This window comes from Staurois parvus, unplaced genomic scaffold (assembly GCF_062004578.1).
Source record: "Staurois parvus isolate SC_StPar_1 unplaced genomic scaffold, SC_StPar_1.0 ptg000633l, whole genome shotgun sequence".
Taxonomy (NCBI): domain Eukaryota; kingdom Metazoa; phylum Chordata; class Amphibia; order Anura; family Ranidae; genus Staurois; species Staurois parvus.
The window spans coordinates 370,403-388,796 of record NW_028318429.1 but is presented as its reverse complement, the minus strand read 5'-3'; the positions used below and the strand labels follow the sequence as shown (position 1 = coordinate 388,796).

The following is an 18,394-nucleotide window of genomic DNA, read 5'->3' as shown; positions in this document are numbered from 1 at the left end:
TGTGAAGTTAGGTGTGCCAATTGAGTTTCAAGTTGGCGCTGTTTGTGTTGTTCTCTTTTACGTCTGGATGCTATCTGTATTATATGGTCCTGGAGGACTGCTTTGTATGCTTCCCATAGCGTCACTGAGGAGGAGGCAGATCCTGAGTTGAACTGAAAATATTCCCGAGATTTATGCAGGAGGTCTGTCCGTCTGTCTGAATTTCTTTCAGTGAAAGCATGGAGTCATTCATAACCCAGGGGGAATACAGAGGTTTACAGGAAAGAACAACAAACCACTTGGGTCATGGTCAGACCAAGGTTCTGTAAGAATAGATATTGAGCGCATCATGGGGAGATGCTTAAATAACACAAAGGCATGATCAATTCTAGAGTGGGAATGATGTGGGTGAGAGTAGTGGGTGTAGTCTATGTCCACGGGGTGGAACTTGCGCCAGATGTCTACCAAATCATGAGTCCGTAATGCATGAGAGAACATCCTAGCGTCAGCAGATGGGTAGGAACCATCTGAGGGGTATTTATCGAGATTAGGATTCAACACCCAGTTCAAGTCTCCCACCACCATAAGGGTGCCTCGTTGGTGGGTTGCTAGAAGAGAGCAGACATGGCTCAGAAAGGGCCCTGGAGTAATATTGGGAGCATAATAGGTCAGGATTGTAATATCCACATCATGGATCGTACCTTGTAGTAAGAGGTACCTGCTATTTGGGTCAGCAATATGTTTCACACAGGTAAATAGGGTTTTTTTATGGAAGGCAACAAGGACCCCCTTTGGTTGGGCTCATGGCTTGAAAGACCTGAGGATAACAGGCATCAAAATATTTTGGGCTGGGTGTCATGGAAAAATGGGTTTACTGTAAGCAAGCGATATGTACATGGCATGACCTAAGATTCTTAAATACCTTCACCCTCTTTTGGGGGAAATTCAACCCCTGGACATTTAAGGATAGCCAATTCAGCGACATAGCGATGGAAAAATGAGAAGATACTTTCCATCACGATTCCCGAGAACCCTGAAGAGATTAAACACAAACAAAGAACAAGAAAAGGAAAGAATTAAAAGAAAGTGGAAAAGAGAGAAAAAAGGAGGAGATGCAAAGAGCTGTTTACTGTAAGGCCAATATACAGTATATTTGGTTCAAAAGGTATAGTACAGGTATAATTGCATCGAGCTGTGGGGTGTGAGGCCCACATGACGGCTGGGTGGTGGTCAGGGTGGCAGTCCCAACCATATGCCAGCTCATAGGGGGTGCAGTGGCCTGCCGGAACCACTCGGCTTAGCTGAAATTGTAAACTAGTGAAACATATAATAAGGGCTAGATAACTCCACCAACAAATATCTTTCAATTAGTACATCAGGATGTGGGCCCCATAGCAGCTGAGTATCATAAAGAATAGGGTCCTAGAGGATCCACAGACAGTGATCTGTTCCTGGGTGCACCCATTAAGTAGGGACAGACCCACGACAGAGGAACCACGTCTATCACAACCAAAAATCAGTGAGAAAATGAGGTCATAATGACAAAACGGTCACGTCCTTAGAGTGGAAGTCGCTGTATTTGAGGGGTAGATTTGTCCTGCTACTTACAGACCAGAAGTGCAGCAAAAAGGCTTCACAGTAACAATGTCAATTGTAGAAGAGAGTAATGGATGGAACCATCAGGATTCGTAAGGTCATCCCACAGAGTCTTCCTGAAAACGTTGGGCTTGTAAGGACCGAAGAGCTTGGGAGCTGCTCTGGGATGGAGGAGGTGATTTGCATGATGATTGTGATTGTCAAGCAAGCCACTTCAGCCTGTGAGGGTGACAGTTAAAGCTTTAATTCCTGGAAGTGGTGATGCAGGTCCGCTGGAGTGGATGCTTGGAACTGGTGGCCTTGATAGGAGAATGAGAGCTTGAACGGGAATCCCCAATGGTATTTAATACCATTGGACTCTAGAACTTGTAGGTAGGGCTTCAAGGTGTGACATTTTGCTATTGTGAATGTAGACAAATCTTCAAATATCTGGAAGGAGTTGCCCTGGAAGTTAAGCACCTTTCGATCCTGTAAGAGGCATTCTTTAGTGCAGTAATATTGAAATTTTAAAATAATGTCCCTTGGAGGGCCCTCCGTAGGTTTAGGAGTCAAAGCTCTATGAATACGATCAAATTCTAAACACTCCAAGGGAATCTCAGGAGCAATTTCTTGAAAGAGGGCCATAGCAGTACCTTGCAGATCAGTAATCACTTCAGGAACACCGCGGATGCGGAGATTATCCCTGTGAGCCCTGTTTTCTGCATCTTCAAGTTTATCCTTCAAGGTGTCTAATTCAGCATGTAAATCTTCTACCTCCTGTTCATGGCCCTCCAGCACAGTAGTCGCTAAGTCCATGTTGTTCTAATTGATGGGCACGGTGTCCCAGTTCTTTAAGGCTTCTTACCAACTTAGAGGAAAGTTTGTGGGATGCAGTTGTGATCTCCTCCCACACTATTGAGCGAAACTTGTGGAGCGGGGCTTCGGGGCATTGCTCAGGAGGGCTGGTCAGTACAGAGGGAAACTGTTGCAGGCTATCCTCTCCAGAGTCAGGATCAGCAGCCGAGAGCCTTGTGGTGTGATCTGGCTCAGGGGGATCAGGCGCCATCTTGCCTGTTCTCGGGAGCGGAGAGGCCCTCTGTTGTGCCCGGTGTTTGGGCTTGTTTTTCGAGGTACAATGCATCTCCCAATGTTACCCAGGTGTCTGGGCAGTACTGCCTACAGCGGGGGCTTCAGTGGAGGAGTAGGAGAGCCCAGTATGCCAACGGCTAGGTCGACACAGAGCTGGAGAATTAGGGGCCATCTTCCTCGGCTGCACGCATGCGCCCCCCGCAATTAATTGCAATTCATCTGATCACTCTTCATTACATTCTGAAGTATATGCAAATTGCCATCACAAAAACGGAGGCAGCAGACTTTGTGAAAATTTATATTTGTGTCATTCTCAAAACTTTTGGCCAGTGCTGTAGGTGATCATCTGTTGGGTTTCAATAAGGAAGATTCATCTATATTCCTTGAAATAATGTCAATGAAGTGGAAGTACTTTACAGTGCATGAAAGGTCCAACTCTGTTCCTCAATATCTAATGACATGTTCCCATCCTAATAAAGACCAACATTTTTTACTCAAAAATAGATCCAAGATAGTTGGAAAGAACTTTCCTAGCCTTCAGTAACCATTTAATACTCCTTGTACCATTCTTTTATTTCTCATTCCTAAGATACATCTTTCTTTTTGGGGAAATGGCAATATTTGGTGGTTATGTTCAGATTTTCATATGTAATTTCAACAAAGTGATAACTCTCAATTAGTCCTCATGCACACTGGGCGTTTTTACAGTGGCTGTTTTTGGCTTTTGGTGTTTTTTTCCTACAGCCAGTAAACTCCCCAGCATGTTATCCTATGTGTCCATGCACACATAGACTTTAATCAGCGTTTTTTGGCTGGAAAAAAATCCTGAACTAGTGGGTTTCTAGAGGACTTTTTTAGCTGTAAAAACACTCTAATAGTGGTAAATGCGGAAAAACGTGGCAAACCGGCATTTTGGGGCTTTTTCTGAGCTTTTCTGAATTTTGTTTTGTGTGTAAAAAACACTCAAAATGCAAATGCAGAAAAACGCGGCTAAATGCTAATGCAAAACCTCGAAAAAATGCAGAAAAACTTGTTTCTAACATGAATTCATACAGCTGATGCTACCGGCCTTTTTAAAACTCCCAGTGTGCAAGAGGACTCATCACTAGTCATGGAATAATACAAATACATGACAATGGCTGGGCCTACTCTAGATCTGGCATCCCCCATCTACTGGGTACTGTGTTCACCCCAATGTGAAGTTCTAGGGACGTAAAATACAATTAAGGAGAAACTTCACCTTCTCATCTCCTTACAGTTTTACATTTTTTTTTTTTAGTTTCTCTGAATAGTTTGAAGGCTCCAGCATTCTTCTCCAGCTGTTCAGCAGGCCTTTCCTATGTGTTCACATAGTACCAGTAAGGTATTCATGATTCCTCCGAGGTGCCTTTACACACAATGATTGTGACGGGAGTGACTTTTGGGGGTGGGGGGACCTCTGTATCATCTTCCCAAATTCCCATTATGTTTAAGGCACCCTGTGCCTGTTAAGGGTTACAGGGTGTGTATGTGAATGTCTGAGTCTTGTGTATAGTGTGTGTTCCTTTGTCTAGGCCACATGGCTGTCCATTGTCTGTTTGCCATGTGCTACCCCCCATTGTGCTGTGTCTTCCTGTCCAGCCAACTATTATGGGATGTACTGTTTGTGTATTGGTGTGGGGGTTGGTCAATATCCTTTGCCATGTGTTTCATCCCATTGTTCTGTGTCTTGGGTTGGTTGGGGTGGTTCCCTGTAGCCCTTCCCACTGATAGGGCGGGCTGATGATGTATTTCCTGTCCCTGGTTGTGTTTCCCCGCCCTCTGTATATATTCTGTGTTTTGTGTTAAAATAAAGAGTTGGCTTCCTGTTTTAAGAGCTGGGTGCTGTCTTTTTCCTGAGGGATTTTAAGGGTGTGGTCCATGGATGGTGTTCGGACAGGGAAGCTGCGGTTCAACGGAATATACCCAAGTGCGGTCGGGTACCGGTTCCGTAACAATGATAATACAAATTAAGACCCACCACACTACCTCCTCTGAGAAAGGAGGACAATGGGTGGAATCCTTTGGTGGACATTAATTGGCTACTTCTTACAAATGATGATCCCAATTTGAGAATTAATTGCAATGATTGGGTGTATTATGTCCTCCTGAAAGGACAATAAGGGGCACCTCCACTGTAGGCTCTCAGTTGCACACAGAAATATTTCAGCTTTTCAGAAAATCACAATAATGCAAGCACTGGTCTTTGCTTGCTTGATCTCTGCTATGGTGTTGTCACCACAGACCTAGTGTTGTCTTGGAATTTCATGACCGTTATGGACAGGTGCATAATCCGGGTTGTGAAAGACCAGGGGCACCCTTGGAAACCCTAAGGAAACTAATTATTATTATTATACAGTATTTATATAGCGCCAACAGTTTGCTCAACGCTGTACATTACAATGGGAGACAATACACGAGACAGCACAGTAACAATACAATACAATACATGAGGGGTTTGAGGGCCCTGCTCCTTGGAGCTTACAATCTAGGAGGGAGAGGGAGAGTGGTACAGGAGGAAATAGCTGTGGGAGATGGAGTGGTGGGAAGAGCAGAGGAGATCGGCAATTAGGTGAGGGCGGGGTAGGCTTCTCTGAAGAGGTGGGTTTTCAGGGTTATTATTAATGAACTGGTGTGTGAAGCATAGCATGTGGAATGGTGGTTGTGGCCAAATTATGCTAACAGTGGGAGAATTATTGAGACAATGAACACTTTGGTTAAGACTAAGTAGAGAAATGGGGACAGAGAGAGAAAAAAAGAAATGGGGCAGAGAGAGAGAGTTGGGTGAGAGGAGGAAAGGTGGGAGAAAGAAAGAAGGAGAGCGTTCCAAGTACACAATGTGTCTACAGCTCACTCACCCCGGGGTTCAAGCTCACTCATCAAGCTTGGTCTTCCCCATGATCAGGCAATGTGCCAGCAGATAGCATTAGTGCTGACTTAGAAAGCTTCAGGTTGTATTTTTAAAGACTGTTTCTGATGCCCAGTGCCCACACAACCCCTCCAGATTCTAGAAGCAAGCGGCCATTATAAATTTGCCACCCTCACAACCCCCACCACAGGCTCAAAATGCAGCTGTGCATGATCTCACTGCACGCACGGAGATTGGAGTGTGGGTGGACATACCTATCTGGCAGCTGCTATCTCCACCTGCCGCCTGTCAGACCTGCAGCTCAAAGCGGAGGAGGATTTTCAGAGCAGTCTCATCAGCTCTGTAATGCAGGTCTGACAGGTGGCAGGATAGAAGAAACGGTGGGCAGTGCTGAGATCAGAAGCACCCAGTACTAGATGTGGGCCATGTGTCCGGAGTGCCTGACTCTAGTTATGCCCCTGGCTATCGACACAACCGGTGTGCAATGCAGGATGAGCATGTTCCTAAAATAGGTATGTACATTGTTCTTAATGAGATATTTTTTATTATCTGTGCCCCTCCATATAACTAATCCTATGAATACAGTACAAGTCACAGCCCAGCCTCGCCCTGTGTAGGAGAATGTGACCCCTCCCAGCTGCATTCTTCTCCAGTGTCACTGAATTTCACTGCCATTTGCTTTCTGCTGTCAGCGATGGCGTCTGCTGATCTGAGAGTTGAGCTGGAATGTTCCGTCTGTCTGAACATTTATACAGATCCTGTCAACCTGAAATGTGGACACAACTTCTGCCGGGTCTGTATTGATCGTGTGCTGGATACACAGGAGGGGTCTGGAGGATATTCCTGTCCTGAATGCAGACAGAAGTTTCAGAAGCGGCCTGCACTGCAGAGGAACATAACACTGCGTAACATAGTGGAGAATTTCCTGTCTGCTCAACCAGATGAGGAGTCTGGGGTCTTCTGTACTTACTGTGTGGGCTATACTGTACCTGCTGTTAGATCCTGTCTGCTCTGTGAGGTTTCTCTCTGTGATAAACACCTAAAAGTCCACAAAAAGTCCCCAGAACACATCTTAATTGACCCCACCTTGTCCATGGAGAGCAGGAAATGCTCCGTCCATAAGAAGATCCTGGAGTATTACTGCACTGAGGATGAGACCTGTATCTGTGTGTCCTGCACTTTGGCTGGAGAACATAAAGGACACCAGGTGGAGATGCTGGATGAGGCTTCTGAGAAGAAGAAGAAGACACTGAGGAATGTTCTGCAGAAACTTCTGACAAAGAGAGAGGAGATGGAGGAAAGAGTCCAGAGTCTGCAGGAACAAAGGAGGAAAGTAGAAGAAAAAGCAGCTGGTGACACCGAGAGAGTCACTGCTCTGTTTATAGATCTCAGGAGACGTCTGGATGACCTGGAGAAGAGAATCCTGAGGGAAATCTCCGGGAGAGCAGAGCAGGTCTCCATCTTCATCCGGGATCTGGAAATAAAGAAGGATGAGCTGTCCAGGAAGATGCGTGACATTGAGGAGCTGTGTAACATGACGGATCCACTGACTGTCCTACAGGGATCAGACACAGGTGACTTGTGTGATACTGAGGATGGAGATAATGAGGACAGAAAGAGACATGAGGGACTCCTCCATGATGGAGGGGGGCTGGATGTGGCTGGGATATCACACACATTACACACATTATCTGATATAATAACAGAGGGAAATGTATCCTTCTATATACAGGGAGCTGAGGACATATTACTGGATGGAAACACAGCTGTTAAATATCTACATATATCAGATGACAGGAAAACTGTATCCAGGTCAGATAGAAAACAGAAACGTCCACATACACCAGAGAGATTTCATGATTGTCCTCAGGTGTTGAGCAGTCAGAGTTTCTCCTCAGGGAGACATTACTGGGAAGTGGATGTCGGGGGGTCAGATGGATGGATAGTTGGGATGTGTTACCCCAGTATAGACAGGAGAGGATTGCAGGCAGAGATTGGATGGAATAACAAGTCCTGGGGTTTATACTGGAATGGTGGTCAGTATTGGGTGATACATAACAGGAATAAGATCCCCTTACCCTCCAATCCACGCAATACCAGAGTCAGGATATATCTGGATTATGAGGCCGGGCGGATCTCCTTTTATGATCTGTGTGACCCGATCCGACACCTCCACACCTTCACCACCACCTTCACTGAGCCCCTCCATGCCGGGATAGGTGTAGGGAGAGGTTGTATAAAGATCTGTGGGGGGAATCGGGGAAAGTGAGAACTCCGCCCAGAGTGGTGACATCACAGGGAGGGGGGACGGGATTGGTGAGAAGATCATTTATTGAAGATATTTAAGTGAAATTTCTCCCTCCCTCACAGATCACAGTGATTGGCCGAAATACCTAACCAACTACAGAAGTCACTCTTATTGAATAGTAACTAGGACAAGAGATTGTTTATCTATCTATCTATCTATCTATCTATCTATCTATCTATCTATCTATCTATCTATCTATCTATCTATCTATTATCTATCTATTATCTATCTATCTATCTATCTATCTATCTATCTATTATCTATCTATCTATTATCTATCTATCTATCTATCTATCTATCTATCTATCTACCTATCTATCTATCTATCTATCTATCTATCTATCTATCTATCTATCTATCTATCTATTATCTATCTATCTATCTATCTATTATCTATCTATCTATCTATTATCTATCTATCTATTATCTATCTATTATCTATCTATCTATCTATCTATTATCTATCTATCTATCTATTATCTATCTATCTATCTATCTATCTATTATCTATCTATCTATCTATCTATTATCTATCTATCTATCTATTATCTATCTATCTATTATCTATCTATTATCTATCTATTATCTATCTATTATCTATCTATCTATCTATCTATCTATCTATCTATCTATCTATCTATCTATCTATTATCTATCTATCTATCTATCTATCTATCTATCTATTATCTATCTATCTATCTATCTATCTATCTATCTATCTATTATCTATCTATCTATCTATCTATCTATCTATCTATCTATCTATCTATTATCTATCTATCTATCTATCTATCTATCTATCTATCTATCTATCTATCTATTATCTATCTATCTATCTATTATCTATCTATCTATCTATCTATCTATTATCTATCTATCTATCTATCTATCTATCTATCTATCTATCTATCTATCTATCTATCTATCTATTATCTATCTATCTATCTATCTATCTATTATCTATCTATCTATCTATTATCTATCTATCTATCTATCTATCTATCTATCTATCTATCTATCTATCTATTATCTATCTATCTATTATCTATCTATCTATCTATCTATCTATCTATCTATCTATCTATCTATCTGACATTAGTTTTCCAAACAGGAAGTTATTACAGTGAATGATACTGGAAACCTTTCCTCCTTCCCTTCCCGCACCCTCTGCCAATCCCCCACATGGTTGAGTGGCAGCAATGATAAGATTTGGAGGGTGCAGTGGGGTCACTGTGATGGGATAGGATGTGGTCACCTCTCCTCTCTTTCCTCCTCTTACTCCAATCACACTGAGGAGTGGTATCGGTGTTGGCAGCACTGAGATGGACATTGCTGTGCAGCATGTTCTCCAGTCTCATGTCTTCTATATAATGTGTGAGGAGCTCCTGTAGAATATCCCACTCACCGATCGGTGGGGAGCCAAAGAGGGAGACTGAAGAACACGCTGTACAGTGACATACTTCAGTGCTGCTAACAATGACCCGACACCACTCCTCAGTGTACATGGAATAGAAGGGAGGAAAGAGAGTAGAGGTGACCACATCCCATCACAGTGACCACACTGCCTCCTCTGTACATCTAGGAGAGGTCACATGACACCATGTGGGGGAAGGACAGAAGTGAGGTCTGGTGGATGGTGGTGGGTGATGAGCTCCGTCTGTACTGGGGGGACTCATGGAGATCAGCTCCATCACACAACAAGAGGGGGAGGGGAGAGGGTCAGCGGCTTTTTCTGCAGAGGGGGGAATGGTGACCATAGAGCAGGCTGGGGGGCAGAGGAAGAGGACCGGCATAACCCGGTGTGTGTCTGTACAGAGCAGCATAGATCTCCCACCTTCCCCAGGATGTACAGGACATAAAAAGGTGACACATACTGCTAATATACACTTACCGGCCATTTTATTAGGTCCACCCTGCTAGTACCAAGAAAATCTCCCCCACACCATGACACCACCACCACCAGCCTGAACCGTTGATACAAGGCAGGATGGATCCATGGTTTTATGTTGTTTACACCAAATTCTGACCCTACCATCTGACTGTCGCAGCAACCAGGCTACCCATTGTCCTCAGACATCTGACCTCAACAAGGCATTTTCCTCCATACAACTGCTGCTCACTGGATATTTTCTCTTTTTTGGACCATTCTCTGTAAACCTTAGAGATGGTTATGTGTGAAAATCCCAGCAGATCAGCAGTTTTTGAAATACTCAGACTAGCCTATCTGGCACCAACAACAATGCCACGTTCAAAATCATCTAAATCCCCTTTCTCCTCCATTCTGATGCTCTGTTAAAACTTTAGCAAGTAGGTGGACCTAATAAAGTGGCTGGGGAGTGCATGATCACACACTAATCCATCTCGTTTTTACAGAACTTTGCTATAGGGGACATGTAGGGAGGAAGTATAGCAGTAAACCTTGGGAACTACTTCTTGGGAAAATACCAGTTCCCTGGCTGTCATGCTGATCCAATGGCTTCTATACTCTCTAGGTCATTGACTAAGAACAAGGATTCAAATTGGGAGTTTTGCATGAACTTGGATTTCTTCATCTGCATGATTGTTCTAGGTCAGTGTCTCAAAGTACTGAGATAATACCAGAGATAGCCAGGCAAACAGCATTTTCAGAAGGGGTCCAGCATCCATGAGTACAGGTTTCCTTTAAAGTCTCAGCATGGGAGTCTTTTGTTGCATTTTTTATTTTCGTTTTACTGAAATACAAAATGGTTAAAAAAGAACAATAATGTGTTTAGGTCAACTTTATAAAAAATAAGGTTTTGGGAATATTTACTCATTTATATATATTTTTTGACACATTTATTATTTTTTCTGTAACTTGTATATATACTGGTAACAATATTTCCATTGATGACAGGGCGCTTCCATATCATGGTGTCACTGGAAATTTTGGGTTTCCCTATCAGGCAGACCAGGAGCAGCTGCTGACTTTTGGGTTGTCTCTCTCTCATTGATCCTCCACACAAAGCTGTATGAAGTCAAGGCAGGGAGGTGGGCATGTCCTTCCTCTGACTCATCCAGCTGGGTGTAGCTGGAATAGCAGGAGACCAAATTACAGGCTTCAAGGAAGTGCTGAAGAACAGACCCAAAAGCACCAGCTGCTGTCTGGTACTTGGCAAATGTGAAATATTCGTATACAAGATTTTATATTTACCTGGGATAAAAAATGTATTATATTTTCTAATTGGATCTGAACATAATCCAACATTCACCAACTCCAAGGAACTTTTGATCTCTACAATTAAATTCCTCTAATCTCTACAATTAAGTTCCTTTGGAAGGAGACGCATCAGAGGGAGGAGTTTGTGCAGATGGTGTTGTATCAATAAAGTTGATTGTCAGACCAAAAATCTGAGTGTGGCTACTGCTTTCTTTGGAATTGGTGCATATTCAGCTTGGATCAACCCATAGATCCCCCCACCATATCCCCAGTCCTGATTTCATGATTTAAAGGAAAAGTCAATGGTTTATGGTTCTACAATAAAACATTTATAATCCGATCCAATTATTTGTTTTCATTTTAATAAAACCTTTTTTTTTTCAATGTAAAGGGTGCATTCATGACACTCATTTTATAAGGCATGCTGGGTTTTTTGGATCTCCAGACTGGACAAGTAGGCTGACTAGGCCCAGTTTGTCATGCAAGTGTCGTCATGCCCATCCTCTGGTGTCCTTTCTAAGAGAGAGCATGGCATGATGACATTGTTACAAGTATCCAGAGATTGATGGTAAAAATGAATTGGGTTGGAGAAGTGGAAACCTTTAGTTCCCTCCCCCTATTACCAATGAATAGATTGTCACCTCTGCCAACACAGACTGTTCTACAACCTGCTGCCGCCATTTTGCCATCCTGATACCATATATATATATATATATATATATCTGTATATATACACCCTGTATGTATATATATATATATAATCCAGTAGTTGTCACTGCACATGTATCTGAGATAAAATGGCCCAAAGGGGGCTCAACAATGCATGAAATCCATATAATCCAGAAGATAAGGCGGCAGTCACAGGTTTGAAAAGGTGAACCCTCAGCGATGAAGTTTTATTTTGATGTTCCGATGACCCTCGCAACGGAGTAAGGCCGATGCCCACAAGTGCTTCCCCAATGAAACCAGATGATGTCCTGGACCAGCAGGCCTCGCCCAACTACCCTGACCACTATGTCTGGAAGGAGCCTAGCTGCAGGGATGACCAGTCTTCAGGTGAGCCAGTGTGTCAGTGGTGGTGGAGGGGGGTGGATTGGGAGTCATTGGAATTGGATTGGCTAGGCTGACAAGGTTTGGGCCCCTAGAGATTGAGCAGGAGAGTTGGTCCTCGGAAGATTCAGGGGTAGAGTGGGACTGGTAGGTCACCTCAGAGCACGTATCCTACCAGACTCTGTTGGAAATTCCTGAAGGCCAGATTGTGTCAGGGTACCCACCCCAACCCCACCACCACATTTTTCCTCCCCATGGGCTAAGACCAGAGCTAGAAACACTGAACTGCAGAAATGGGTTGTCCATTCACCTCAGTCTTGTGTGCAGCCCGGATTAGGGGACAAAAGATACCTACACCGCTTCTCTCGCCTGAACAGGGAAGTGCAAAAGAGGGTAGTTTTAGAGTGGGGACTGGACTACCCATATGTTCCACAAGATATTATGGACACTGTTGAGGAATTTCGGGTCAAATGGGAAGAGGACTTGATCTGGGACCACATGCATGTCACAGGACATCTGAGAGGGCCTCATCTGGAGGGAGCTTGGGACCACTTCCAGAATATCAAGAGAAAGTGGAGTAAAGGCCGGGCCATCTACAGGGACCGGGTGGTAGTTGTGAAAGATGGACAGCCAAATCGTAGCTACTCAGAAACCTGATGGCAGGAAGTGGTGTGAGAGATGCTGAAACCACTGAGGGAGATAGAGGCCAGCTCTGGATGATTCTTATCCTTGTGCTCAGGTTTTTTCACCCGTTAATACTTACAGGGGGCCAAAAATAAATATACCTGTATGTACGCTATACAAACCATGGCAGCAAAAGGACAATGAAAATTGCTTTGGTTGTCCTAATTACAGTATGAAAGTTTAATCCCCAACAAAAAGCATTCACCAGAACTCAAAAAATCCCAAGCGACTGTACAATCAGATTGCATAGCATATTGCCAGATTTATACACAGGCCCCATTCACATCTCTGCGTAGTATGTGGTTTTATTGGGGGGGGCATTTTGGAGCATTTGTGCTTATTGTGCATGGACTGCCCTACTCATGACAAATGCTCCAAAGAAGCTCCAGAATTTTTTGTTTGTCGCTTTATTTACCTTGCTTATTGTTGCATTTACAGAACGTTTTTCGTACAACAAAACTTGGGGCAGACATGCACCTCCTACCCATGTTTGGGGTGCCATTAACATTTACTGGCAACGCAGTCGCCATGTTCCTTCGCATCGCATATCCGAAACAGAACAGAAACACACAGATGTGAATGGAGCCTCACTGTATTTCACTTTCAGGCCCCATTCACACCTAGCGCACTTTTTTTGGGCTTGTTTTACCCGCGACATGCATAGTACGGTCCATTGATTTCCATGGGCTGCTCAAAGTAGCTGATGGGACAATTTGGCACGTTGCAGGTTTGCACATTTTTACTGCGCTTTATGCTCCATTTGATGATCATTTTTTTCACCCAGCAAAATGTGTGCTTGCTTCTCTGTTTGGGATGCCATTAACAGTTAATGGAACTGAAAGCTCGGCTAGTTCATTTTAGGCGTATAAAGGTGGACATACGCTATGCAATCTGATTGTACAGTTTCTGTACAATTTCCATTAGATTTATCCAAAACTATGGAATAGGAGGACCCACCTATCTATCCATTCACTCAGTATCCAATCAGGCAGGCCCTTGGACTACATAGTTGATGGTAGATCTAAAGGAGATTGTACAATCAGATTATTATTATTATACAGTATTTATACACCAAAAGGGTTTGCTCAGCGCTGTACATTATAGTGGGGGACAGAATATGAGACAATACAGTAACAAAACAATCCACGAGGGGTTCGAGGGCCCTGCTCCTTGGAGCTTACAATCTAGGAGATTATATAGTGTATAGAGACTTCCAGGGACACACTTTTTATTATTATTATACAGGATTTATGGCGCCAACAGTTTGCTCAGCGCTTTACAATATAAAGGGAGACAATTCAGCAACAATACAGTTCAATACATGACTAGTGTAGAAGAGATGTGTTGTCAAATTCTAACACCCCCAAAACATACTTACCCAACTTCTGAAAAAAAAAACCCATTTTCCCAACATTCCGTCCACCAATAAAAGGAGACCACACATTGTTGGAGTAAAATGACCTTCACAGCATTTTATTAACAATTTAACTTAAATATACAGAAAACATTCCTTAAAACAGAAACCTCCATAAACTTACGGAATGAGTTGTTGGTCTAGGCAGGCACCCAAAACAATATCGATCTCCCCCTTCGGAACCTTCACCTTAATGTTCCTACTAGGCCTCCAGCCGCAATGCACCGACTCGGAGACAAGGACACACCTTCCGCAGGTAGACCTCCACCTTCCAGTTAAACCTCGGTTAACTGGAGTTTACCCGGGCACACCATACCACAGATGGGTCCCCACCATACCACAGATCGGTCCCCACCATACCACAGATGGGTCCCAACCATACCACAGATGGGTCCCAACCATACCACAGATGGGTCCCCACCATACCACAGATGGGTCCTAACCATACCACAGATGGGTCCCCACCATACCACAGATGGGTCCCCACCATACCACAGATGGGTCCCAACCATACCACAGATGGGTCCCAACCATACACTTATCATCACAAACCATTAACAACCTCCCAAGACCAACAACTGCTACTAAACTAAACAAGCCAAACAGATCAAACACCCCAGGGGAGTGCGGGTGGGAACTTCTCTCTTCAGCTGCTAACCAGCACTGGCTCCTCTGACCCCCCAGCACTCCCCCAAGATTCAAGGATGATCCCACCCAAACCTACTAACACCAATCAGGTAACCTTACTATCTTTTAAACCCTTCCCCTTTAACTTAACCCTTTCCTGTCTTTTCTCCCTCTTCACCTAGTCATGTCTGCCCTGCACTATTCTCTTTCTTTCTTTCGCTACGGGCACCCCTAGAGGGTTAGGAGGGCCTTGCTCCTTGGAGCTTACAATCTAGGAGGAAGGGGCTAGTGGTACAAAAGGTAATAACTGTGGGGGATGGACTGGTAGGAGGAAAAGATTCCATTATTAGCTGACGGCAGGATAGGCTTTCCTGAAGAGATAGGATTTCAGAGATCACCTAAAAGTGGGCAGAATAGGCGACAGTCTGATAGATTGGGGTAGAGAGTTCCAGAGGATGGGGGAGGCTCTGGAGAAGTCCTGGAGATGAGGATGGGAGGAGGAGACAAGGGAGCTAGAGAGCAGGAGGTCGTGTGAGGAGCGGAGAGGACAGTTCTGTTTTCGTACAGAGGTAGGTGGGAGCAATCTCCTGAAGGGTGAGGGCAGGTGCAGGGTGTGTGCTGATAAGGTCATCTGGTGAACGCCTTGCTGTGTCTTAACAGTTTTTATGTCCTAAATCTACATACCAGGAAGTCAGGAACTTTTCCATGGAGCAAGCTGGAGGATGAGGAAAGGACAAAAATACATAGAAAGACAATAATGGTATAATGGTACATAGGGGATCTAGAATTTAGAAGAAATAAAGTGAACTTGGAGGATAGGTGGGTGGTACCTCCTCATTGAGCACCAAGTGTGGGTCACATGTGAGGCCTATCCCAGGGTGTGTTCTTCTGGGCTATGCTAGGCACCTAGAACGGGTCACTCTCCTGCACAAGGGCTACCTTTACTTCTGCCATAACCATCAATGCCCCAGGACAAGGCTAAGGCCTTACAAGCATTGCTCCATCTTATGGCAGACCTCTGACTTGAACAGATGCTTGAACTGTAGTTAACTCTCTTGAACCCCATGTCAATGTACATTACTACTGCCACTTGTTGCATTCAGGAAAGCCAATGCCCTCTCCAACTGGCCAGCATATCTCCGCTACCTCACTCCCAGTAATGGAATCCAGTAATGGAATGGGGTCTGCTCCTGTTGCTAAGGAGGGTGGAGAACCAGGAGAGATAATCAACTGTCTCGTTACAAAAGGCTGTCCCAACTCCCACCCACAGGTACACGGTTAGCAACAGGCTGCTTGTTAAACCTTCAATACCCTTGGTAACCACTCTCTGTTTTCATATTCCAATGTGCTCTAACTGACCCAAGCTGTAGACCATGTGTGCCCAGGGGCGGACTGACAACTCATGGGGCCCCTGTGTCCTTGCCCAAACTCAAAAAAGCCTATGAAAAAGGTACCAGGGGCATCTCATGGGGCCCCCTACTGACCCCGGGCCCTCGAGCAGTGCCTGAGTTTCCAAATGGTCAGTCCACCCCTGTGTGTGAGGGTTACTTACATACACCCCACCTTTAGAATAAGCATAGCAAAGTTTCAACACTTTACTTGGATAACTTGAGCCCTACAGACAACAGTAATACAGTTCTTTCCTAACCTAGTCCTTAACCACTTGCCGCCTGGCCTATGGTCAAATGACGGCCAGTTGAACAGCTCATCCCTCCAGTAGGGAGTCATATGACGTCCTTCCTGGATCGCGCATTGCGCGTGCCCGCAGGTCCACGCTGTGGCGAGATCTGTCACATGTACCTCGGACACAGCCAATGACAGATCTGTGTACCAGCCCTGTTGCCAATACCATGTGACCTGCTGTGACCAATCACAGCAGGTCACATGACAGTTGTATACAATGGATGGCTTCCTTTCATGCCATCCATTGTATACAAGTGCATCTAGCTGTGAATGGTCACAGTGATCACATGCACAGGCTGGGCCAATCACAGCCCATCTGTGTCATATGATTAGCTGTGGCCAATCACAGCTAATCACAACAATAAAACCTGAATGAATTGATTTCATTCAGTTAAATGCTTGCTTATAGCAAAGAAATTCTTTGCTATAATCAAATTGTGTAAAAAAAAATTAAATAAATACTGATCACTTCCCCAAATTAGTACACTGTTACTATGGTAACAATATACTACTTTGTTCATAGTGCAATATGAAAAAAAATCTTAAAAAAAAGAGAAAAAAATGGAATAAAAAAATAAAAAAAAATTGAAAAAAAATTATCATGATCATACTGTCACCAGTCAGTGTCCCTGATCACCTCCACACCAGTTATATGCTGACAATGTACTGCACTGGTGACAGTATGTAAAAAAAAAAAAAATTGTGATAAATTTTTTAATTTCTTAATTTTCCAAAAAATTATGACAAAAAAATTACAACTTCAAAAAACTCGCCATGCCTCTTATGAAATATGTTGGATTGTCTACTTTGCAAAAAGGGGTCATTTGGGGGATATCTGTACTGTCCTGACATTTGGGGATATCTGTGCTGTCCTGACATTTGGGGGATATTTGTACTCTTCTAACATTTGTGGGATATCTGTACTGTTCTGACATTTGGGGGGATATCTGTACTGTTCTGAAATTTGGGGGATATCTGTACTGTTCTGACATTTGGGGATATTTGTACTGTCCTGACATTTGGTGGATATCTGTACTGTTCTGACATTTGGGGGTATCTGTACTGTTCTGACATTTGGGGGATATCTGTACTGTCCTGACATTTGGGGGGTATCTGTACCATCCTGACATTTGGGGGATATCTGTACTGTCCTGACATTTGGGGGATATCTGTACTGTCCTGACATTTGGGGGATATTTGTACTCTTCTGACATTTGGGGGATATCTGTACTGTCCTGACATTTTGGGGGATATCTGTACTGTTCTGAAATTTGGGGGATATTTGTACTCTTCTGACATTTGGGGGATATCTGTCCTGTCCTGACATTTTGGGGGATATCTGTACTGTTCTGACATTTGGGGGATATTTGTACTGTCCTGACATTTGGGGGATATCTGTACTGTCCTGACATTTGGGGGATATCTGTCCTGTCCTGACATTTGGGGGATATCTGTACTGTCCTGACATTTGGGGGATATCTGTACTGTCCTGACATTTGGTGGATATCTGTACTGTTCTGACATTTGGGGGATATCTGTACTGTTCTGACATTTGGGGGATATCTGTACTGTCCTGACAATTGGGGGATATCTGTACTGTCCTGACATTTGGGGGATATCTGTACTGTCCTGACATTTGGAGGATATCTGTACTGTCCTGACATTTGAGGGATATTTGTAATCTTCTGACATTTGGGGGATATCTGTACTGTCCTGACATTTGGGGGATATTTGTACTCTTCTGACATTTGGGAGATATCTGTACTGTCCTGACATTTGGGGGATATCTGTACTGTTCTGACATTTGGGGGATATCTGTACTGTCCTGACATTTGGGGGATATCTGTACTGTTCTGACATTTGGGGGATATCTGTACTGTCCTGACAATTGGGGGATATCTGTACTGTCCTGACATTTGG

The 18,394-nt window shown here is 43.9% G+C and overlaps 1 protein-coding gene across 1 annotated transcript; it reads left to right on the top strand.

Moving 5' to 3' along the window:
• The first annotated feature begins 1,779 nt into the window (after window positions 1-1,779).
• Window positions 1,780-8,176, top strand: LOC149449298 (E3 ubiquitin-protein ligase TRIM39-like). The gene has a single exon (XM_089693431.1). It carries the CDS (start codon window positions 6,225-6,227, stop codon window positions 7,797-7,799), a length of 1,575 nt encoding a protein of 524 aa, XP_089549557.1. The 5' UTR covers window positions 1,780-6,224; the 3' UTR covers window positions 7,800-8,176.
• The last annotated feature ends 10,218 nt before the right edge of the window (window positions 8,177-18,394 follow it).